The 24,140-nt window shown below is 47.0% G+C and overlaps 1 protein-coding gene across 1 annotated transcript in view; it reads right to left on the bottom strand.

Moving 5' to 3' along the window:
• The window catches only part of LOC116940819 (uncharacterized), a 115,847-nt gene that overhangs the window by 22,661 nt on the left and 69,046 nt on the right, over positions 1-24,140 (bottom strand). Inside the window, exons 5-7 of the mRNA XM_032951042.2 lie at positions 23,737-23,856; positions 22,604-22,683; positions 5,772-6,093 (exon numbers count right to left, since the gene is read on the bottom strand). Of these exons, the coding sequence (XP_032806933.2) occupies positions 5,772-6,093; positions 22,604-22,683; positions 23,737-23,856 (522 nt within the window). The remainder of the gene's footprint in view (positions 1-5,771; positions 6,094-22,603; positions 22,684-23,736; positions 23,857-24,140) is intronic.

The following is a 24,140-nucleotide window of genomic DNA, read 5'->3' as shown; positions in this document are numbered from 1 at the left end:
CTCTGACTATCCACCCACCACACGCAAATGCATGGCTATGAAGAGATGAAGGAGCAGACTAAATTAAGGTGCAGACATCGTCCGCGTGAAGGTGCAGACTAAGATAATTTAGTAACGTTATTTGAAACCGTAGTGCACAGAGCAAAGTAAGATTGGTAATCGGTTACGAATGTACAGCAAGTACAAACATGAATTCATTGTGCACCTCTCACCCCATGTACAAAACATGGGGTACATTGTGCATCCCTCACCCCCAAGTCTAATAACTGACAGTGGACTAACTGTTTTAGTCGACTCGTGTTTCGACTAAAAAAGTCAAACATGACGACGTGAAATCCACAAAGACTTGGCTAATACTCCACATGGTTGCAGTCGATGAGACTAAGACTGTGACTGCAATATAAAAGCGCTAACACCGCCAGCTACAAGCTGCTCTTAAACGCCCAGATCATCAGGGGTTGATGGCCACCACCAAGAGGGCACGAGGACTTGAAAAGTGTGGATACGAAGTGGTTTCACGGCTGCTTCAGTGAGGTTCATGAACACGGTGGCAGCTCGTCCTGGGCCGGGCTGCCACCGGAGAGGTGAGGCCCCTGACGAAAGAAGCGGAGAGGGCTCACTGGAAATTGCATCATCGCCGAGACAAAATAAACTGATAACGCCGTTACAATATCAAGCCCGAAAGCCAATTATCACGCTCCACGTTACTCTCTCCATTGCACAATGAGGCTGAATGCTGCTGGAGCTGTTCACCATTGCGGCACACCGCAAGAGGATACACACCTGGGACAGGCGGAGACGATGAATTATGTATCGCATACACGCATATCGTAGCCGTGGAAAATTACAGTTTCATCTCCCCGCAAAAAAATAAACCGATGCACGTATTCAGCTCTCGGGATGTTCGGCTATCTGTTCGGTGCGTTTGCATGTGTGGATGAAGCCATAGCGCCCAGATATATTCTCTTTTGCACGGCAAGAGCTGACGTTGTGAGTGAGCTGCCTTCTGCGCGCCGCCTCATTGCCCTGCGCGTGGCTGCCTTTCCGCACCCGCGACGGCGTCCATACAGCCATCAACTCGGCCTCCGGAGTGCCGCTTGAGGATTGTGCACCACCACACGAGGAGGAGGATTGTTAAAACTAACGCTGGGAATATATGTCGATTAAATCAAAGCACAGACTGAAAGTTGTAATCGTCGAGTTTTTTTTGCGTTCAAATCAAACGGACGCCGAGCCGACGTCCTACCGAAGGCAGGAAACCCCCACAAGCCACGCCCAGCGCGACGCTGCTGATGATACCGACGACATCACCAAGCTCAGCGACACGTGCGAGAACACAGGAGACACTTTTTCTTCCCCCAAACTATTTTCGTGTTATCCAATTCGTCGAGTAATTGAACTGATAATCGATAGGGTGGTCGATGACTTAAATATATCATCGGACATGGCCCAGCTCTAGCTAAGTCTAGTTTTTGTTATCTACACCATGTGAGTTTATAATGTATTTGTCGATTCGTGCAAGTGTTGCATACAGGTATATATATGTCTTTTCTTTCACACACGACAGAGCGAAAACCCTTTCATTTATTTTTCTTTTAATGTGTTGGCCCGGGAACAGCTGAGCTCACAAAATGCCATTATCAAAGGCGTTCCAAGAGTCAAAAGGAGTCGGGATATTTTATATTTCACAGAGCCAACATAAGGAGAGGGGACAACAATCGGACCTTAAAAGTGGAATTTAAATTAATACACCATCCCCTTGTGAAGGTCTCCCACACTCATGCTATTGAGAGTCATAACCACGTCCGCCCTGGGGAAGTCCCGTTACTCAGATACGGCGCAGAGCGCACACACTTCACCCTGTGGTGGCCCTCGATGTGTTAGCCAGCACTGTGGAGAGTGGGGTAGGTGGATTTCACACAAGATTTCACTATCTCCACACGTTCGTCAATAACACGTGTTATATATGAGGAAACCAACATGCAAATTACGTCACGTTCCAGGAAATGTCCCTGCTTCATAGCAGGGCGATGCTCCTCCTGCTATCACAAGGGCCTGTCTGCTTATTTCAATGCTTGACAGAAACTTCACAAGCTGGAAAGCGCCGATTGGCTGCACTCACTCGCAACCTCTTCAGACGTTAAATGTAAGAGGGCTTTCCTTCCGATGAGCGGGCGATGTGCCTCTCCTCTCTTCTCCAGTACACTGGGATCCTTGCTCTCTTGAGATCAATTAACAAGCCACAAAGTGGCTCTGTGATCGCACAGAAACCTTCAAAATTGCTTGCAAATCTCTCACTGTTGCTGAGGCTGAATTGATGTTTTTACAATCGGGCAAATGCATTTCACCACGAGTGGCTGTTGTGCACATGCAGAAAATAACAAGAAACCAAACTCAGTCAGCATCGTCCTCGTCGTCTGTCTGCTATGAAGAATGGCTGTTGCTAAGATACCGGAAACTATTCATAATGTATGTCCTGTACGTTCAACTTCGTTCGCACCATACGTAGCCAATCGTGCTAATCGGAGGTGCGGAAATTACAATCCTGTATATTCGTGTTTATTTAGGAAAATAATGCAGTTATTTTTACACGCAAACAATATGTTGTAAATAAAATAAAGGGGATAACCTACTTATTATTCATTTTGTTTGTATTCATGAAAGTCAGGTGATAGTTGACGCACACCAAGGGAATTACTGAGTCCCCCATGCTGCTGTATCGACTGAAGTGGCACATTTCTGCACAAGGTAGCAACCGCTGCTGCACAATCGTGAGCATGACAAGCACGGGAGCGGTGGGGCCATTACGAAACACAATCAGCCGGCTGTCTTTGTCTCCCCAATGCTGATGATGACACATCAAGCCAGTTACTAATTTTAGGCCGAGTCAACCTCAGGAAGGCCAAGCCAATTTAATATACCACTTGCTGGGTATTTAGGCTCACAGTGCAGTGCACTATTGCTAATGCACACACACACACATACACACTCCAGGCAAAGTAACTTATAACACGAGGCTTCTTTAGACGGCTCTACAATAAACTGCACCGTGGACATTATTATTTGGTTTCAATGCCCTGGCGCGGTTGATGGCTTTCCGACCCCACCGGGTACCGCACTGACGTGCGCCCAAGTTGCCTCGCGACAGAATTAATTGGTCGGCCGGGGCCGTGGGACCCGAGTTAACATTTGGCAGCAAACATTTTAAAAAAGTTCTGAAACGTGCCGGGACAGTTTCCCGCGGAAGTTTGCGCAGTGCGAGGCCATGGCGGCCACTGGCAGCGACACTACGCGCGTGCGGCCTCGGGCGACAGGCACCGGACGCGCCGTGGACTGGGCAGCACGGGGGGCGCCAACCAACCTTGCTGTGACCTCGCAGTTAACATTTTACAATATCAAAGTCAAAGGATCTCTGTGCTCAAATGGGTATTTGATGTATGTATGTTGAACCTCTTCCGCTCCAGACGTAGCCAACCGTGCTAATCGGAGGTGCGGGGGAAGGACATACAAAAAAGCGTGTCGTGTCACTGAGTCTCAAGACTGCTTTCACGAGGGTCCTGTCAAACGTTCGCAGCATGCTGCGATGTTGCGGCATTTATTCCCAATTGAGTTATTTTCAAAAACTGTACCACAAATTACTCAGTTGCGAAATGCATAGCAGCGGTCACCCAGTGCTGTGAAAACTTAGTAGGACTGCTGAAAAAGAAGACCTCAGACTCAGTGAGGCCCTCCTGGCCAAACAAACATCATAATAATAATGATATCAATCGTGTACGGTGTTTCTCTATGATGGATTCCCTGAACCAGTGCTGGAAATTGTTTTATTCTCAGCGCTGGGGCCAAGGAGTCATGGCACGGTCAACATCGACTCCCCACAAATTCAAATCAAATCATGAGTACATTTTGTATTTTCTCCGTTTTTTTTTAATAGAGCAAGGCTATCGTGAAGGAAGGTGCTTTGTTTCAGACGACGAGTATCGTCTGCAGGAGATTCACAGCAGGGAACGATTTTGCTTCTATTGCTTTGACAAATTTATTGATTTGCGAGTAATTATCGAGTTAAGGAAATATGGATCGTGACGCCGGCGCACATGGCCTCACTATGTTTTGTTGTCCCAATAATCCCACCGGGATCCTTAAACACCCCCTGTGAAGTAAACGGAGCACAGCCACGGTCAACGCAGCCGCAGGATTAAACAGGGTGGCCGTCGGGCTTCAAACCGCGAGCACGCTAAATCTTAATGCATCGACTCCTGCAGGACGATGGGCTTGGGCTGACCCACGACCTTAGTGCCACTTGGCCAGATAAATACTGTATTTGGCAACAAATAAGAAAAATAAGAAAATATTCACTTGACGATAAAAAAGCAACGTTTGCAAATGTATGAAATGTTATTAATTGCTACTGCTGGTGCACATTTATAGGTCAGTTGATGCATCTAGGATGTCATAAATATGCATGGTGAGTTCGGGCGGAATATTCCCATGGGTGTCCAGAAGTCAGTGCGAAAATTAGGACTGCAGTTGTGAAACGTAGAAAAATAGTTTTTTTTTAAACTACAAACACAATAACATTTTCACAGTTTCGCCCCCTACGGGAGAAACTAGCTCTCCCAATGGCAATGCAGACTTTTTCGCGATGGCCCAGGGATTGCCGACGGAGCTGTGTGCTGCTCCAACGCTCGTTGGATGGACAAAGAATGCATTTAGGTGCCCCGATTCACTACGAGCTATGAATGCAGTCAAAGCGTTTGTAGCGGTTTTTGGCCCACTTTTCCACGCGAAATGGGTAGAGCCTTATGCCGCTAAAAATCTCATGGACAGTCGCTTGCCACTGATTGTTAGCCGTGGTCAGGAATTGAACTCGCCAGGTTAATCATAGCACAGCGTGCTAATCGCTGTGCCACAGCTCCACCACAAATAATTAATTAATGAGTACCTGATTCTTTTTCTTAATAATGTAAAAAAAAATCGATTTCAATTAAACAAATTTTTTTTACATGTAAACAATCGCAGTGAAGCAGTGGAGCAGTGGTTAGTGCACTGCACTATGAACCCGGCGACCTGAGTTTGATTCCCAGCTACGGCTTTCATCATTTGCGATTGATATCTGAAGCGGTCATGGTCTCCAACGTCACCATGTCTACTTCACCAGCGTGGTGAAGTAGGGTCCGAGCCACCCCCATGGCCAAAAAATATAGGGAGGCCTTCATCCATGAGTAGATTGACAAAGGGTTGGAATTTATATTCACAAACGAATGAAGGTACATTGATAATACAAGCACACGTAGTAGGGTCTTTTTAAATAACATTTTCCTCATAAATTCAATGCATTCAAAATGTCCCTGTAAAGAAATGCGGACCCAGGTGGCTTTTGCTTGAGTGTCGTCTACATTCAGGCCTTGGCTGGGTAACTCCTCAGGCAATCCTTTGAATTAAGGCTCCATTAGGTCTTGCACAGGCCCAAGGACCGCAGAGCCCCTCAAATGAAGATCTAATGGTGCACATTAGCACAAAAATGATCCCTCCGGTAAACTTCTGCATGAACGTTCTATTGCCGCATCTTGGGCTGTGCCCTGGAGCTCTGAGAATGCAAATGGGCCAATGAATATACAATAGAATGGAGCTGAATCAATCCAATATCCCAACGCATTTTGTGCAGGGAAGAGGTAAAGGTACGTATGTATGTATGTTGAACTTCTTTCGCACGGTACGCAGGAAGGACAGCAACGACGAAGGTGCAGGGGCTGCGGCGCGTCAACGGAGCTTACTGGTGGGACGCGACGGAGCGCTCGCCGCCACCGTGGACAGCCGCGGTGCGCTCACGGACGTGGGGATGGACGCCCTGAAGGGCCGTGGCGAGGAGTAGGAGGAGGCCGCGCTGGCCCTCGCCGTCTGGGTCCTGGTGCCGTCGCCGCCGCCGCCCGGCGATGCGGTCTTGGCGGCGGCGGAGGGCCTGGCAGGCCTGCCAGTCCTGGTAGGCCTGCTCGCCGTTGTCGCCGCCGTCGTCGTCGTGGTCTTGGCAGGGGACACGGACGATGTCACCGAGCGCGCCTTGGGTTTGGGAGCTGCGGTCCTGGTGGCCTCTGTCGCCTGGGGCGGTGGGACGCACTCGTTAGGGGACCCCCTCGTTAGCGGACCCCCTCGTTAGTGGACCCCCTCGTTAGTGGACCCCCTCGTTAGTGGACCCGCTCGTTAGTGGACCCCCTCATTAGCGGACCCCCTCGTTGGTGGACCCCCTCGTTAGTGGACACCCTCGTTAGTGGACCCCCTCGTTAGTGGACCCCCTCGTTAGTGGACCCCCTCGTTAGCGGACCCCATAGTTAGTGGACCCCCTCATTAGCGGACCCCATAGTTAGTGGACCCGCTCGTTAGTGGACCCCCTCGTTAGTGGACCCCCTCGTTAGCGGACCCCATAGTTAGTGGACCCCCTCGTTGGTGGACCCCCTCGTTAGTGGACCCCCTCGTTAGTGGACCCCCTCGTTAGTGGACCCCCTCGTTAGTGGACCCCCTCGTTAGTGGACCCGCTCGTTAGTGGACCCCCTCGTTAGTGGACCCCCTCGTTAGTGGACCCCCTCGTTAGTGGACCCGCTCGTTAGTGGACCCCCTCATTAGCGGACCCCCTCGTTGGTGGACCCGCTCGTTAGAGCGATCGCCCCTCCCTGGTGCCACCCGCGGCGTTCCACGTGTCACACGCGACGCTGCCAACGCCGTGCTGTGGTGGAGACGTCACAAGGCGGAATAAGGAATCGTCAATGTTCGTTGCTTTGATGTATTGCCCAGACAATTGTCCCCTTTTGTCAGAATTCTACTGAACAATACCACCGCCATGCTCTTTTACTGTTCGTAAATCATCGAGAAGATTATTTTGAAACATTAACTGCTCAAACGCGTTATTGCAGAGAACAAACACATGGCCACGAATGATTTATGGAATAAAACGTCACGCATGAAAATGCCAAATAAACCATGAATTAAAAAATAATTACGTGAAAAGTAAACAGCGTTACTCATTTCCATAAGCAGAGATGCTGAATGTGCTCGCGATGCCCGTCTCAGTGACTGCTAAATCTGAGCTGCGGTGGAACTGCGGAACTCAGAAAGGTTTATTTTGCATTGGGTAATCGAGCATTGTTGTGGCGTGGAGACGTGTGGGCTAATGAACACACGCACACATGGCACTCTGTAGCGCAGCATTGTCTCGGGACTGGGAGACAGTTTCATTTGACAAGAGGGTACCCCTAAATATTCGTTTCTACAGCACTCACGAAGGATATGCATTAAAACAGTCCCTTTTAAAGCAAAATTTATCATAAACACACGACAAAATATATCCGCTGATATCATTGTTTGCAATGAAAAGAATGATCATTGTTAATTTTCTAGCTAGCGCCCTTCATGCTGGGGCATTTCGAGCAATATTGCATCGCCTGTCATCTCAATGCAAGGTGAAGATACAGCAGCCACCTGTCTATGCCACGCCTGGCAGAAGAGCCTCTGGTACAGGGAGCTGGGCAGATGTGTATGAAGAGGTGGAAGTACCCACGCTTCACCCCACCACACGTGACCCTGCAGACTATAGCTATCTGTGGTGAACCCGTTTACACTGCGGATTAACAGAGGTGAGGGGATGTATAAAACTGGCCCGACATGGCTCACTGCCATGACAACCACGACAAAAAGCTAAATCATTACCACAACACAAAACGACTGACGTCATTTCCAACGAAATGACCGCTATCGTCGTTACGTTGAGTGCATTGCTGAGGTCTAATTGCATGGAAATGGCCGTACGTGGACAGCTGTGATCCACTTTGCCCAATAATCCAGGTGCCCATCAGCGCAAATCTGCAACCTTCATAAGTGTGAGAACCATCGTAGTGTATTGACCAAATACCACTCTACGAGCGGTCGTTTATGGAACAAAACCACGGGAGAATTATTAGCAGTGCTGAGGGCTTTTTTTGTGAAAAAGAAGCACATTTTTGGCGACATTTTTCAAGGACAGAAGCAATATTTCTAGAAATGCACTGTACCAATGAAATGTCAGTGGCAATTCATTGAATTAATGACTTAAGCTGAAGTGGAAGTGCTGATGAAAATAGAATTCCATGCAATACAAAAAACAAGAAAATTTAAATGGTCGAGGTCATCGTATAACAGACAACAATTCCACCGACAAATATATTCCACCCAGGAACTTTTTTCCACCTCCAGTTCGCTGGATGAACGTGTCAATTTGCACGTCTCTCCGCAGGTGACATGGACTGAACCGAAGTCCGCACTACAGGTGCTGGCAAGTTATGACAAGCCTGGAATTGTAGCGTCTGACCAGATGCAAAGCCTGTCAATGGAGGCTTCATTGGCATTAGAATAAAGCTGCATGCGCGTATTGGGAGGTAAACGTATCTCTGTAGAAAGGACACTTCATTTCGTCAGTTTGACGTGTCTGAAGGGTTGTGAAAACTCGGCAAGCTTCATTAGTGATTTTTTTTTAAATCAGTAACACTGCCATGTCACTTGAGTGCATCTACAATGTCTGTGATGACTTCAATAAAAAAGTAGTTGGTGATGCGTAATGCAATAATCCGTAACCAATAATTCAATTTGTGACATCGTTAATCAAATCATTGATATAACATGTTATTTGTGCTGTTGGCACTGTGAATCGATATGAATTACGGAAGCACGACAGTTTTCTACGTGCGGCCCGATTACTGGCCCACGTCACTGCTGGCGGAACAGCCTCCTCGAGGGAGCTTTAGAGATGGGCCTTCTCTGTCTTTCTTTCCCACGTGCCAAACCCCACACTTTACCCCACCACACACGACCTTGTTGATCGACTGTGTGGTACCCATTTATACCATCCAGAGGATTTCAAGATTGCCAAATCCAATCACGACATCGTGTTTTTCAATGACTAATATTTTTCAGGTAATTATGAAAACTTGGGACACTGCATCCATTATTTTTCGTCTCCCCCCTCCTCTTTTCCAAACATAGATGGGCTCGTCCATCTGAACAATCTGTCAAATCGCTCTCCGTGGTGCTAACGTTAAAAAACCGCCACTTTTTTCAAATTTTCTTGCTGTGGTTTTCAAACCTGATGATGATTGCTTGTGTTGCAGTCGAAACGTCGTGAGAATTGTATTGTTTTGTATTTTTATTATTTTATTGTTTCCCTTCTACGTGACTTTACCGAAAGAACCAAGAATAGACTGCAAGGAGTTACCCGTGATGCGTATAGCTGTGGCTCACCTGATGATTCGGAAGCGGAAATCTGATCCGATCATAACCTCAATGCAAGGTGAGTTATATTGGCTGCCGATGAAATATCGAGTTATTTACAATATTCGCATCCTTGCCTAAAAGGATGGGCACCATTCCGGTCAGTCCTGTCTCACCGAGCAGCGCGCAGTGCCGGCTCCAGTGGACGTCGATCAACGCCGGCTACTCTCCGCAGCCCGCGGTGACGCTGCTGCTGATGCTGCTGGACCCACGCACAAACCTTGCGCAGCGATACGGCCAGCGCAGTCTCACCGGGGGGGGGGTGGTCTCTGGCCCGAAGACCTGGATCTGGTTACCGGCGGCAGATGTTCGCGATCTATCCTTGAGTCTGAGCCAGTTTTGCATTGGACCTAAAACAGTGTTGTTCCAAAGAGCTCACTGTGTGTGATCATCGCGGCGCATTCGTGACGGACTGGACTCATAAAAGTGCACGATAAAAATAAAAAATTCAGACTTACAAAACAGCTGATTCTGGCTGCTTGTTAATTGGGCTTTGACAGACAAGACTCACTTTGTTGAAGGGTCTTGAAAGAGGGCTCATCAACCTGGAAACTATAATTGGAAAGCGTAGACATTTTGCTGCTGTGGGCTCCCGGGACAGATGAGTCCTATCACATGGCATACTTCGGCCTTCATGGCAAGGTCGCCGCTGGTTTTGGTTTGATCCAACCAGTCTGGATCGTGGCCCTTGTGTCCAGGATGTAAGAATACAAACAGCCAATGTAATTTCCTAAGATTTTTCCTTGAAGAGTGTTTTTTTTCAACTCTGCATCTCTTTTATTTATGCCACTCAGCACGCAATGATCTGCTCACGTGCGGGTCTTAAAACTATACAGTGAGGGAAAAAAGTATTTGATCCCCTGCTGATTTTGTACGTTTGCCCACTGACAAAGAAATTATCAGTCTATTATTTTAATGGTAGGTTTATTTGAACAGTGAGAGACAGAATAACAACAACAATATCCAGAAAAACGCATGTCAAAAATGTTCTAAATTGATTTGCATTTTAATGAGGGAAATAAGTATTTGACTCCTCTGCAAAACATGACTTAGTACTTGGTGGCAAAACCCTTGTTGGCAATCACAGAGGTCAGACGTTTCTTGTAGTTGGCCACCAGGTTTGCACACATCTCAGGAGGGATTTTGTCCCACTCCTCTTTGCAGATCTTCTCCAAGTCATTAAGGTTTCGAGGCTGACGTTTGGCAACTCGAACCTTCAGCTCCCTCCACAGATTTTCTATGGGATTAAGGTCTGGAGACTGCCTAGGCCACTCCAGGACCTTAATGTGCTTCTTCTTGAAGCACTCCTTTGTTGCCTTGGCCGTGTGTTTTGGGTCATTGTCATGCTGGAATACCCATCCACGACCTATTTTCAATGCCCTGGCTGAGGGAAGGAGGTTCTCACCCAAGATTTGACAGTACATGGCCCCGTCCATCGTCCCTTTGATGAGGTGAAGTTGTCCTGTCCCCTGAGCAGAAAAACACCCCCAAAGCATAATGTTTCCACCTCCATGTTTGACGGTGGGGATGGTGTTCTTGGGGTCATAGGCAGCATTCCTCCTCCTCCAAACACCCAGTTGTCCCCTGAATCATTCAGATGTTCATTGGCAAACTTCAGACGGGCATGTATATGTGCTTTCTTGAGCAGGGGGACCTTGCGGGCGCTGCAGGATTTCAGTCCTTCACGGCGTAGTGTGTTACCAATTGTATTATTGGTGACTATGGTCCCAGCTGCCTTGAGATCATTGACAAGATCCTCCCGTGTAGTTCTGGGCTGATTCCTCACCGTTCTTATGATCATTGCAACTCCACGAGGTGAGATCTTGCATGGAGCCTCAGGCCGAGGGAGATTGACAGTTCTTTTGTGTTTCTTCCATTTGCGAATAATCGCACCAACTGTTGTCACCTTCTCACCAAGCTGCTTGACAATGGTCTTGTAGCCCATTCCAGCCTTGTGTAGGTCTACAATCTTGTCCCTGACATCCTTGGAGAGCTCTTTGGTCTTGGCCATGGTGGAGAGTTTGGAATCTGATTGATTGATTGATTGCTTCTGTGGACAGGTGTCTTTTATACAGGTAACAAGCTGAGATTAGGAACACTCCCTTTAAGAGTGTGCTCCTAATCTCAGCTCGTTACCTGCATAAAAGACACCTGGGAGCCAGAAATCTTTCTGATTGAGAGGGGGGTCAAATACTTATTTCTCTCATTAAAATGCAAATCAATTTATAACATTTTTGACATGAGTTTTTCTGGATTTGTGTTGTTATTCTGTCTCTCACTGTTAAAGTAAACCTACCATTAAAATTATAGACTGATCATTTCTTTGTCAGTGGGAAAACGTACAAAATCAGCAGGGGATCAAATACTTTTTTCCCTCACTGTATATAAAGTGACAAGCTTAGCTTCAGGGCATGGAATGTTGATGTGCTGGTTTCATGTCTGCCTACGACCTGATCACCAAACGTGAGATGACCAAGTTGCCCATGGCTGCAATAGAACACCTGCTCATGCGTTGTTCGTTACAGGGCCATTATGAATGAGCTATGCCATCGTACGGGGTTATTTATCCTCTCGTTTCAGGGCGGAAGACGTTTCATCCACAGGCTCGTCCCACCCATTGAGTAAAACATTCATCCAATTCCTTCTGGGTTGGCTGACATCCCTTGGCTCGATGCACGATGCGTGTGCACCCCTGACCGAGATAAAATGACATCAATCAATGGCCACAGATCAAACTGCATGTCTATTGTTTGCTTGTGGCTTGCCTGTGCACTGGTTCAGGGGCTCTTGGGAAAGAAACAGCGGCAATAACGCCCATTCAGAGGAGCAACAAATATCGTACATTCAAAAACTTCGTCTGCCGATTTTACTTCAAGTGGCTGTTCATAAGTTCACATTATACGAGATGTAGCAGGGTAAGAGCGGTGGTGCGGTGGTCGTGCACTGCGCTACGATGACCCTGCCAACCTGAGTTAGACTCCCAGTAGGGGCTAAAATCAGCGGCGATCAATTTCTGAACCGGTCCTGCCAAAACCACCTCACCAACCGGCGCTGGCGAGCGTGGTGAAGTACGGTCGAAATAACCTCGACAATCAGCAAAGTGCGGGGAGGCCTTCATCCAGCAGTGGATGGACAAGGGTCATTACATGGGTATATATTTTTTCATTTTATGAAAAAAAAGAAAGAGCATGAAGGAGAGAAACGGTACAACATGACCCAGAAGAGGAGCAGGTTGTCAAACATTAGCACGTGCGATTAGCATGGCTGGTTAGGTACAGTGCAAAAGAAGTTCGACGTGCATACACCACGTACAAAGAAACCGACGCGATGTTTGAAATTATCAAAGAGAATGCCACAGCGGTTTAAAAGGCAACGTCGAGGTCAGGGAGCACCCGGAGAGGGAGTCACGGTCAGATTAAAGGAGACGGCTGGCAGCATGACGGACAGCGGAGAGACGATTGCTACAGCCAGAGCAACATCGGTTGCATCCATTGTGAATCTGCGAGCAGCACCATCATGGACGTTTCCTGTCGAACGTGGGGATTGACCATGAGGTGGAAATGTGAAAGGAGAGATAAGAGCGATCAACAAAAATGGAATAAGAGGGTATATAATCCTGCATCGTGTTCGCAATTCAAGTGAGGGAATTGAAGAAGTGGGATTTATATTCAACAGCGAGTATATCGATCCGTTGAACTCGAGGCTATGGAATTATGTGAAGACATTAAACATAATTATTACTATAAAGCCCTCTTACACTGGATATGAATTCAGAAAGTGACTTGAACTAGATTTGAAAAACCTACACCACTAAGCCCTCAAGTGAATGAGAATCTCGGCTCACCCCACCTTGCGCTGAAGGGGGATTCACAGAAACCTAATTGAGCGATTATCAATGACAATATAGGCTCCAACGAGTCACGTGTGAAGTGCAGTTGTACACAACCCACTTATGTTGTTAATCTTCGTTCACTGACCCCACAGATCACAATTCTATACCATTCCAGCTCACTGTCGAGAATGATCCCCTTGCCTTCTGGGTAGATAGTTGTTCACGCATTGCTAATGAATATATTTAATTTAGCATTTTCTTTATTTTAGTAATCATATTGTCGCTCCAACCTGCTTTGCCAGATAGAGAGAGAGTTAGGTTTAAGACATCCAGCATTTTGGGAAAACCTAATAATACCGTGAGGCATCTCCAGGTTTAGGATATCACTCAGTTTGTTGTCAACAGAGCAGACAGGAGCCCCAAAGTAACAGCGTCTCACCGAGATACTAATTCTCACGTCTGCACCGCTGCATGCGTAGCGACTGGTATTTCTGATTAATCAGGACGGTATCAAGGGTGTAGGCATTGAATATGGAACAGAGTAGATGCCAGACACCTCCAGGTAATAATCACAGTTCAATCCCCGCTAACAAAAAACGAGAACGTTAAAAGTCAAAAATAAAAAAAAATCAGCCAGGCCCTGAGGTCGCGTTCCCTTGAACTCAAGCGTGCCACCCTTGCCCTGCCCTTTGAACCCGGACACGGCCTGCTGCCGAGCAGCCTTCTTTCTTCTCATTTCTAAAATGTCCATTAATTCAAATATTCTTCTGTTGCCATCTGCCATTCCAAAATTATGAAAATCTGTTCCATTAAAAATAAATCTGCTTTGATAAAGTCATGCATTTAATAATGCAAACCCACCCTGAAGCCGGGTGGTTATGCAAGATCTAAAAGGGAACGGCAAGCTAAATTGTTTGCACGGTGGGTTGTTAATAGGTTGAGTGGTATAAAGTGGAGCACACAAGTCTGGCAACCCTAACCCATAATGAGCACTCTGAAAATTGCTTTTAAAAAGTTAACATTTTTGTCATCAAGCCGTCTGCCTCTGAAGCCACACACGAAATGATATCTGATCACTGTGGGTTGTTTTTTTTTTTAAATTAGAATTTTGTTCTCATCTTCAAATACATTTTATCGCAAGATCACTGAATCACAACTCATCATCTGGCACATTTGCTTCTCTTGCGTTTTAGCTGACAATCGTTTCCCTACACAATCATTCCGTCTCCATCATCTGAATAACGATTATTTTGTGTAAGGCATGATGGAAGGGTTATCTCTAGGGTTTAGAATTAGTGTCGATGCGAGACATGAGTTACTATTACAGTTCGGGTAAGGAATGGAGCTAAAGTGTTAAGGTTTGAGTTATAATCAGGATTTTTTGAGTGACATTGTTACACACATGACCTAGTAACAAAACGATCATATAACAATTTGTCCACGTGTGGAAATTCCTTTCGTAGCTCAATTATTTACAATACACTTGAGGTGGAACTGTTTGAATGTGCGATGGGGATATGTAAATATACTCCAATGCATGACAGTGAAATAGAATTGGGCGAATACGGACATAAGTCATCAACTTCAACTTGACGTTATTTTTGCTTAAACAATTCTACATCAATTTATTCTGATGTGCTATGGGCACGTTTGTAATCATTTTTTTCATTCTGACATTGTCAAGCAATTTTAATTAAATGCATTTCAAAAATATCACAAAATGGCATTCACGAAAAATAAATTGTAGACTTTGGTCTCTAGAGTTCCCTCTTGTAGATGCTCTTCCACCAGCAGTGGCACGAGCGGGCAATTGCAGGGCTGCGCCTTTACCCTTTATGTACTAAAGTGTATAAACAAAGACAAAGATTCCCCGTGTAGCCTGAGCAGACTGTTCGAGAAAGTGCTGTTATCGACAACCTATGAAGGCTGGCACAGCACACGAGGGGGTGGGTGGCCAACACCATGCCCGGTTGCCTTTGCCTCCCCAGTGGCGATGTTTACACACTGCACCAGGTATTCATTTGAGGCTGAGCCGACCTAGGGGAGACCCACGGCCGGTTCAGATAATCGTCACCAGTGTGGTGCCGTGAGCGAGAATCTAACTCGGGTCACCAGGTTCGCAGTGCAGCGCGCTAACCGCTGCACCACCGCTCCGCACACTGAACTGTACACACGAGCGCACACACACCGTGGCGGTGCTGTGGCACTGAGCTTGACTCACGATTACAAGGTTGCGAGTTCAAATCATAGTGGGGCGGCTGACTCAATTATCCCCTCTGGATGGGGCGATGAAATGAATATCACTTCGTGGGACTTGAGCAGCGGTGATCCCATGGAGAGGCATCACAAGCGTGACATCTTTCCCATTATGGTATCAGCAGGGAGACAGTTTTTTTTTACTATTAACGCATTCATATTTATAAAATAACCAACACGCGACTCCCTCGCAACGTGTCAGACCACATCAGATCTTGGAAGCTAAGCAGATTTGTGCCTGGATAGTGCATGGATGGGTGAACAACGTATGCGCCAGGCTGCTAGAGAGTTGTATTTACATTGTGGGCAGCAGAGGGAATTGGACAACAACGTACACTGTTGTACTGTACCTCAATGTTCCACACCTTCGCCAAACCCGCACTGCCCAAGTGTGGTGAAGCACGGTCAAAGAACTCCCGCTGGCAGCATGGCGAGGTGAGGCCCCCAGCTATCAGCGTGTCGACAAAAGAGTTGCACGTGTGCATGCACACATGAAATGGCAGGCGAATTCAATGTAATAACGGACGTTTTCTTTAACCAACTACGACCGTGGTCCGCTATGATTGTCATTGCATCTTATGATAGGCTGGTGACGTTATGTTGAGGAAGTAAAATATTTCATTGACATGCAGGTGGACGGACACGAACTCCGAGGATGAAGCACGGATAGCGTAAGAGCGGTAGGTCAGCGAAATAGTGGCTGGGGATTTGGGGTGATATCTGTGAATGCATTTCAAAAAGACTTTTAGACAGCACATGGCATTTGCTCTTCCGATGGCCATTACGGTTGCTTTGTGTCGGCTACACGCTTCCATCCCCAATTGCAACGTTGCACTGAAGGCTTTTTGGACTTGCGTTATTGCGCTGTGTCTGTCATCCTCTGGCCTCCAGGCACGAGAGGGCAGAGCTTCACGCAGTGAAAGGCAGAGAGAGAAAGAGAGAGCCGAGCTAGTAGACTTTAACTGCAGGCTCTGAAACCCGTTCATCTGTGATGCGTCAGATATGCTACAGACGTGTGACCTTTCCTAAGTGTCAGCCACAATTCTTCTCCTGAACAATAAATTAGGCTAATAAATTGTAGAATGTGCAGCTTCTGCAGAGGGAAAGCAGAAAGGTTATAATAAAATTGCGTTTGCATTGTCCGTGACTACCAACACAAGGCAACTTGAAACTACCATTTCACACAATCATTATATTTAAAGATAAATGTACCTTGATTAAACAGCATAATCACAAATTAATCTTACTATTTGTCCTTGTGCCTGTGTTTACACCTTGATACTTTATATGCCAACATTAAACATCTATCGTTGTCAACACCAATCAGCCTTGGTCAATCCACTGCTTAAGCTGCCACCATCTCATGGACCCGTGATGTAATAATCCGTCCAGCACCGGCACGCAAGCTGATTTCATCACTCCATCTCCGCGGTTGTTGTAGTCTTGTACGTGCTTCCTTGGTTGTGACTCCATTATCATCTTTATAATAATATGCTCATTATTATTATTATCCCTGGTCACCTGCCATCACTGGCCTCTAACGACCTGTCCTGCCCACGCCAAATTGTATTAACAGTTGGATGACATCAACCACACAGCTTTCCGAAATGAAATATAATAAAATACTGTACCCAGAAAAAATAGATTTTGGGCCCAACTAAATGCTTAAATTATGCCCTAAGCTCAAATATATTTGGCTTGTGTCACTTTGAGTAAACCTGCAATTCCTCGTGTAGCACTTGCGCTGAATGGACCTGGCACAGTCCTTTAAACTTCAACACCATCCCGAAGCCTGCTCCCTGTGGAGATCTGCAATTACGTCGACTCCTCTTCACCTTCCACCTTCAGGGTTCCAGGATGTTTTTATTGAAGCCAGGGACACACACGCGCAACAACCAGAAGTGACAAATCCAGCATAATGCACACTACAGCTGTATGCGGCAGTCGGCCTCGTAAGACTAATAACTGTACGTCTACTCTGCATTTTCAAAGTAATACTCGTGTCTGTTTATAGAGCCACTTTTATATTTAGCTCGCAATTTCATTACACCTTTGAATTTAACTGCGTATCTTGATTCACGACATTACTATTGTGCTTAGTGGCCATTCTGTGCGGCTTTAGCTGCGCCATCTGCCTGCGAGGCGCATGGGAACTAGAATTTGCGTGGTTCGGGGGCACGTCTGGGTTTGCATGTCCAATCAAAAAACAACAAACGCGTTGCGAGCTCAGTAGAGCAGCGACGGATTCTTACGCACAGAAGCCGAGCCCCATGAGTGACAGAGAAAGAGCTGCAGCACAGCAGCGTTGGGAGTGAATTCCCATAGAAATACAGCGTATACATTTTTACTTTGTTTTTATAATTCCCATCACGTGCGCAAGCTTGCTGATTATTATTACTACTACTGTATTTGATTCCTATATTACACTTGTTTACCCAGAAAAGCCTCACTGAGTCTCAAGACTTTTCCAGGAGGGTCCTGCCAAGTTTCCTTGCCAGGGCCGATGTTTCTGCTGCTGCATTGTCAGCCAAGATGAGTGATTTGTCATTTTTCAGCACTGGGATGTTTGGCCGATACCATTCACACTGTATGGTGTTTTAGCTACGGGAGGAAACCGGAGAACACAGAGAAAATTCGAGCCGAACAGGGGGAGAGCACACAAACTCCACGCAAAAAGGTGCCCGAGTCGGGAATAAATCACGGAACTTCTTGCTGAGAGGCAGGAGTCTTACTGCAGCGCCACCCTGCCACCCTCATGCAGGCCACTTACGATTTCATCTCCACCTTCATTGTAATCCCATTCCTTGAAGGCGTTTAACAGCAAACACATCACAAACCTGTTTAACCTTAACAAAGAGTATTTAAGCGCGCTTTCATGATTGTGACGTACAATGCGTGAGTGCACGATTCAGCGGCTGCTGCAGCCCCACAGAGACGGTGGGGGGCGTTCGTGTCTATGGTGACTGCTGTCGCTGTGGTCGAGACTCGTTATGTAAGAGGCTGCTGTGGACCCAACTCGTTGTCATGGTGCAAGGACCGCAGGGGCAGGAGAGTGTGAAGAGAGCGTGGGGAAAGTGGCCCGGTGCGTAGCGCACTGTGCTGCGAAGACCAGTGGCCCGAGTTCAATCCACGACTACAGCTAACATCAGTGGTGATTGTATGAACCGGTCCTGGGTCTCCCTGAGGTAGGCTCACCTTTAAATGTGTACCTGGTGCCGTGTGTGTGAACATTTGAGCACTGAGGAGACAGAGGCGGCCTGGCGTGGTACCGGCCTTTATAGGTGCTGCTCACGAACAGCATTTGCCCCAACAGCCTCTATAGGCTATGCGGGGGGGATAAGAATATTAAAACACCAAATTGAAACCTTTTGCAAGGAATCATGTTTGCATTAACCACATACAATTGTGCTATACGTGGTTAATGTCTGCATTAACCACATATACTTGCAAAAAACTTTTCAGTTTGGTGTTTTAACATCTTAACACAACTGTTTTATTGGCAAAAAGGATACACCCTATCCTTATATTATTTTTATACTGGCAAGAGAGATTCCATGATGTGAGGGAGCGGGGGGTGCTGATCTTTGTCCTTGTTTGGAAGGGGGCAAGGTGAGGGAGGATGGAGCACTTCGAGTGAGGGTGAATGCAGGAAGAGCTGAAGGGTGGCTGGGCTCGGAGCTGCAGCTGGAGGTAAGAGACCCGTGGAAGGGCTGTGCTGAGAGGGCAATGTTTGCCGGAAGGTCAGAAGGGTGAAAGAGTGATTCGACGGAATGTGGATTCATAATATCGTTGATGGTTTAAGTGCTGCAGACACAGCAGAATGTGAAATCAAATAAAACAATTATTTTGCCCAACACATATAAACGAATAATTGAATATAATTAATAATAAGTAATAATTGTGTATACAACATGATACGGAGTAAACTTGTCAATCACCTCTGGAAATCCGGCAGCATTTGCTGACCAAGCCTGGCTGCTGATGAGACCCAGAAGGCCAAAACCGGTCGAGAGTTTACTTGAAGCAAATTTTGCTGATTGATAATGTCGGTCTGGAAAGTCAAACGGCTGATGGTGTAAAATAAATTAAATATATTTAATGCGGAGACACAGAATGCAGCTCTTCTGATATTTTCGAATATCAGGCCATGTCGGCCCATTGGTGAATTCTTCAACTGAGCAATGCAAACTTTCGAATGTGAGCTAATTTTGTTCCTGCTTAAGGACTATTGATTTTAGGACCCAGTGGACTATTACAAAACAGGCTGAGATCAACAAATCTTAACAAAATGGTCCATGCATGTGTTCCAGTGCCTTTGATCAATGCTGGAGGCAATGGCAAGGCAACACAAAACCTGACAAATCACCAGCTGAGGGTTTGTTGTATCACCCATCTATTACTCTATTAAAATATAATTAAGGGTGTGACACAGAGGCGGATGTAGAGGCTTCCTCACGGGAGGAGGGGAGGGGGGCGTAAAATGTCAAGATTTTGAAATAGGGCCCTACGTTAATAAATAATAATTAACGATTTTATAACGTGCATATTTTTCAAATGTACTTCTGGAATCAAACGCGATGTCCGATTGAGACACTGGGAGGCGCAGAAACTCTCAACGTTTTTCTCTGTTAAATACCAGGAGGATTCCAATTGTCGCGATCTCATTGATGGTACAAAATAACACTGCAGTGTAAATGACATGACTGCTTTGTTAACACTGATAATGAGGTGTAAAGTGATTTAATATCAACTTCATCGTGCTCACAAAGTATGTGTGACTACGATTTCAAAGATATAACACGTCTTTGATTGTGCAGGATATGTCGGGCATACGCATTATTATTATTGTTATTATTCACGACTCTGGTGATTAGTGGCTTGCCGAGTCAGCGTACGCATCAACTCAAATGGAAGGCAAACAATTGGCATCACATCGAGAGCAGTGGCCAATGGATGGAGAGTGCCCCTGGACATGCCTCGATCCACTGCTCGTTTACCGAGGTACACACCACGGCTGACAAAAGAACCCCACTTTCCCACCGCCTTCATGAACACAAATTTAAGGGCAGATTTGGAGGGCGCGTGGCAGTAAGTGAAACGCACGTGCGGACGTTCGTGAAGAGGGCACGCGAGACCTCCCGAGTAACTTATTGGCCCCCCGGGGAAGGAGGTTTCAGATGGCTTCGAGAATCACAGCAGAAATGAGGATCTTCGTGACAGACACGACAGCAGAGGGTCGCTATAAGCGATGCAAAAGACAAAGGAGAAAGTTCCCACCCAGGTGACACGCAGGAGTTACGGATGACAGGGAGGACGTGGTTCTGTCTTGCAATAACATACAACTTCAATGCGTAATGACTGCATCGTACAAGGCTGCACCTCGTGACACTGTACAAAAAGCAATATGTGCGTTGCTGGCTCATGGGGATCGTGCTTTAGGTGAAGGGGGACATTGTGGAGAGCAGGAAGGTGATGTCTGTATTAATCACGGCGTTTGAATAAGTAGAAATGGCCATGCATAGGCAAAGGAAAAGAGGGAGGTCATCACCCTGGATTGAAAAGAGGGATGGAGCCAGCGGCGTGGACGGCTAGGGGGGGACGGTTCTCGACCGAAGCGTCAGCAGCAGAGAAGGAGCGGCTTCAGGGATGCCCACCACAGCACGCTGGCATTGTAGAGGCCCACACTTTTCAGTACCATCGCCTCTTATTTGTCAAGATGTAAGTAACAGCACCCATGATAATACAACTCAGGGATAAGAGGATTAAACCACTTTGTCTGATTGGGAAGCCGAGAGCGCTATATATGTATTCTTTGGCAAAACGTCCAAGGCTCTAATGTCATATCTGTGCTAAAATTATAATTCGAATAGTTATTCGAACGGGTCATGATGACACCCCCTTAGTCTTATTCACCCAGGTACCTTGGATTCATTCACACGGAGCTGCATGGAGCTATATATGGAATGACAGTCCGTGTGTACATTCACATGGAGAACTGAAGCATTCATAACTGACAGAAACAAAACTGAACACATTCGTCATTAAAACTGTGGCATTAGAATAAAAAAAACGATAAACAGGTGACGTTGTGGGCAACGTCCCTTGATCACAGCACACGCATCAGCATCATTGTGAGCGCGTTTCACAGACCGAGGTTTCACAGACCGAGGTTTCACAGACCGAGGTTTCACAGACCGAGGTTTCACAGACCGAGGTTTCACAGACCGAGGTTTCACAAACCGAGGTTTCACAGACCGAGGTTTCACAGACCGAGGTTTCACAGACCGAGGTTTCACAGACCGAGTCTAAATCGACACGACGACGACGCGTGTGTTGCCTGCAGCAGGATAACTGCCCGGAATGTCGCCTACTATATACTTATTTTTAAAGCAATGATGTTGACGGACGTGTTGAGATTGTTAATTGTGCTTGTGCACCACTGACAATGCAGCATCACCATATAATAGTTTATGATTAATATGATTAATGACGTTTAACAACAAAAAAATAAAATGTTAATAGTTAAAGTGAATAATAAAAAAAATACTTTTAAAAAGGAAAAAGAACCGACCCCCCTGATTGGTCAGGACGTGAAACTGTGCAGCGCTGGCAGGCGGCGCTGCTGATGCCACCGCTGATGCCACCGCTGATGCCAGCGCTGATGCCACCGCTGATGCCAGCGCTGATGCCACCGCTGATGCCAGCGCTGATGCCACCGCTGATGCCAGCGCTGATGCCACCGCTGATGCCACCGCTGATGCCACCGCTGGGCCCCTGAGAGTCGCTGCACTCCGCCCCACGTTCTCGTTTACGCACTGCAAAGCGTGCAGCTCGCACGTCCGATTAGAATCAATAAACAATTGTTTGGAATGAGATGGGAAGTTGTCTCAGCAGACCTGGAGACAATCGGAGTGCCTAATCTTTGCGGGGGGGGGGGGGGGGGGAACTGTGTTTTTGTGATTACTCACGAGATCATAATCTAACTTTAGCCCTCACAACATGAAGTGTTTGCTCAATTAGTGTGAGTACTACTTAGAAACTGTGGTCATCTCGAACCTTTGAAAGTCCACGACCATCTCCCTCCCCAACTCCATCTTATGCTCTAATGAAACGATTAGCCTCTCGAATACATTGCTCAGAAATGTCAAAGCAGACGCAGATCCAAGAGCTTTCCATCGCTGGCGTCAGCAGCAAGCATCACAGAGACAGTGTCTCACATCACCTCACCTTGGCCTTGGCACTCGGGCTGAATGTCTGCTGTCCTGCTGCAGGCAACTCCACTCCTCCTGCGTCCGCTTTTGGAGGAGCTGTAGTGTACAAGACACAAAATCAGACCGGTCGGTTACGTGCATTTTGATTTCCCTTTCCCGTAAGCCCAGATAGGCCGGCTTTGTCAGAAGAAGGTAGCTCTTTTGAAACTAAACAATGTTTTATTTTACCAGGTAAGGACCATTGAGTTACATAGCTCTTTTTCAGAAGCGACCTGACCACAAATGATAGCCCAATGAAGTGGCTATTCACGTGGACATTTCTAGCAGCCAAATACTCTAAACGCACGTTGAGTCTAAATGAGGAGGGAAAAACTGGAGGACTCGGAGAAAATCCACGTGGCCACAGGCAAAGCATGCAAACTCCAAATATCCAGAGTCGGGATCGAACCAACGACCTCCTGTATACCAGGCGGGGTAGTTAACTTCTCCTGGCCACCGCAGCACACTCATGGCCTGTTTGGACCTTCGTCCAACATCCGCGCCATTGGCCACCTCCCCGCGTCATTATTTCGAGGTTGGATCGGCAACCACGCGTCCCCCGTGCGCTTGGTGAAGATGAGGTTTTACAATGGTCACAAATCCACGTCGAGTGAGGAGCCAAGACGAGATCCCCCTCTACTGCTGCAGCAAAGTGACGGGCCCTCCAAAGAACGCTGCACATGTTGCAACACCCCCAGCAGCGACAGCGGCGACCGCCAATCGCCACGAAGTGGCGGTCGTGTCGCAGTGCTCATGGGCAGACTGGGTTCATCTTGAGGCAAACAAGGCAAATTATGGTTAAAATATTTTACTTGCTAAGTAAGTTTAATACTGTAAGGCTCAAGCTTTGTGCCACTTCGCATATGATCATAAAACCTCAAAAGAATAGTTCCTTTTTTTAATAGGATTTCTAAATATATTTGGTGCCATGACACATATCCAAACATTAGATATCCGCCCTGACCAAAGAAGCACGTCATTTCAGCAGCATTGCGTCAACGCAAGCAAACTCCGGACGGACTGGCTTCGACTCGCGGTGTCTCATCAGCAGTCAGAAACAAGAGACAATGCTGCCTCGCGGGTGAGGGAGGATGGCTGGACGGGCATCACCTTTCTGTCGCTTCTTGCTGGTGGCGTGCGGGGAGGCTCGCTGGGGCCTCTCCGTGGCTCGGCTGGCTCTCACGGGGGAGCGAAGCTCGGCGCGCTTGCTCAGGTCTCCCTTCTTACCCACTGGGCGACCGCAGGGCAGCCGAGCACGCAAGAAGGGTGTGCGAAAGGTCGGTGGGGGGTGGGGAGAGTCGGGGAGATGGTTGGATGAGTGGCAGAGAGAAGCGTCAATCAGAATGAACCCATTAATAGCACGATCATTGGTGAACTAGAAAGGTCCTGCAACGTGCATTCGTTAGGATAAACAATCCATTAACTGATTTCAACGAATTAACTTGTCCGCACATTGTGATCAAATGTGTCGTTCATTTAGAACATTGAAACATTGTCATGTAAAAACACTCATC

The sequence above is a fragment of the Petromyzon marinus genome, chromosome 10, assembly GCF_048934315.1.
Source record: "Petromyzon marinus isolate PM22_M1 ecotype Great Lakes invasive population chromosome 10, UKy_Petmar_22M1.pri1.0, whole genome shotgun sequence".
NCBI classification, from domain to species: domain Eukaryota; kingdom Metazoa; phylum Chordata; class Hyperoartia; order Petromyzontiformes; family Petromyzontidae; genus Petromyzon; species Petromyzon marinus.
This window is presented reverse-complemented; position numbering and strand designations above follow the sequence as displayed.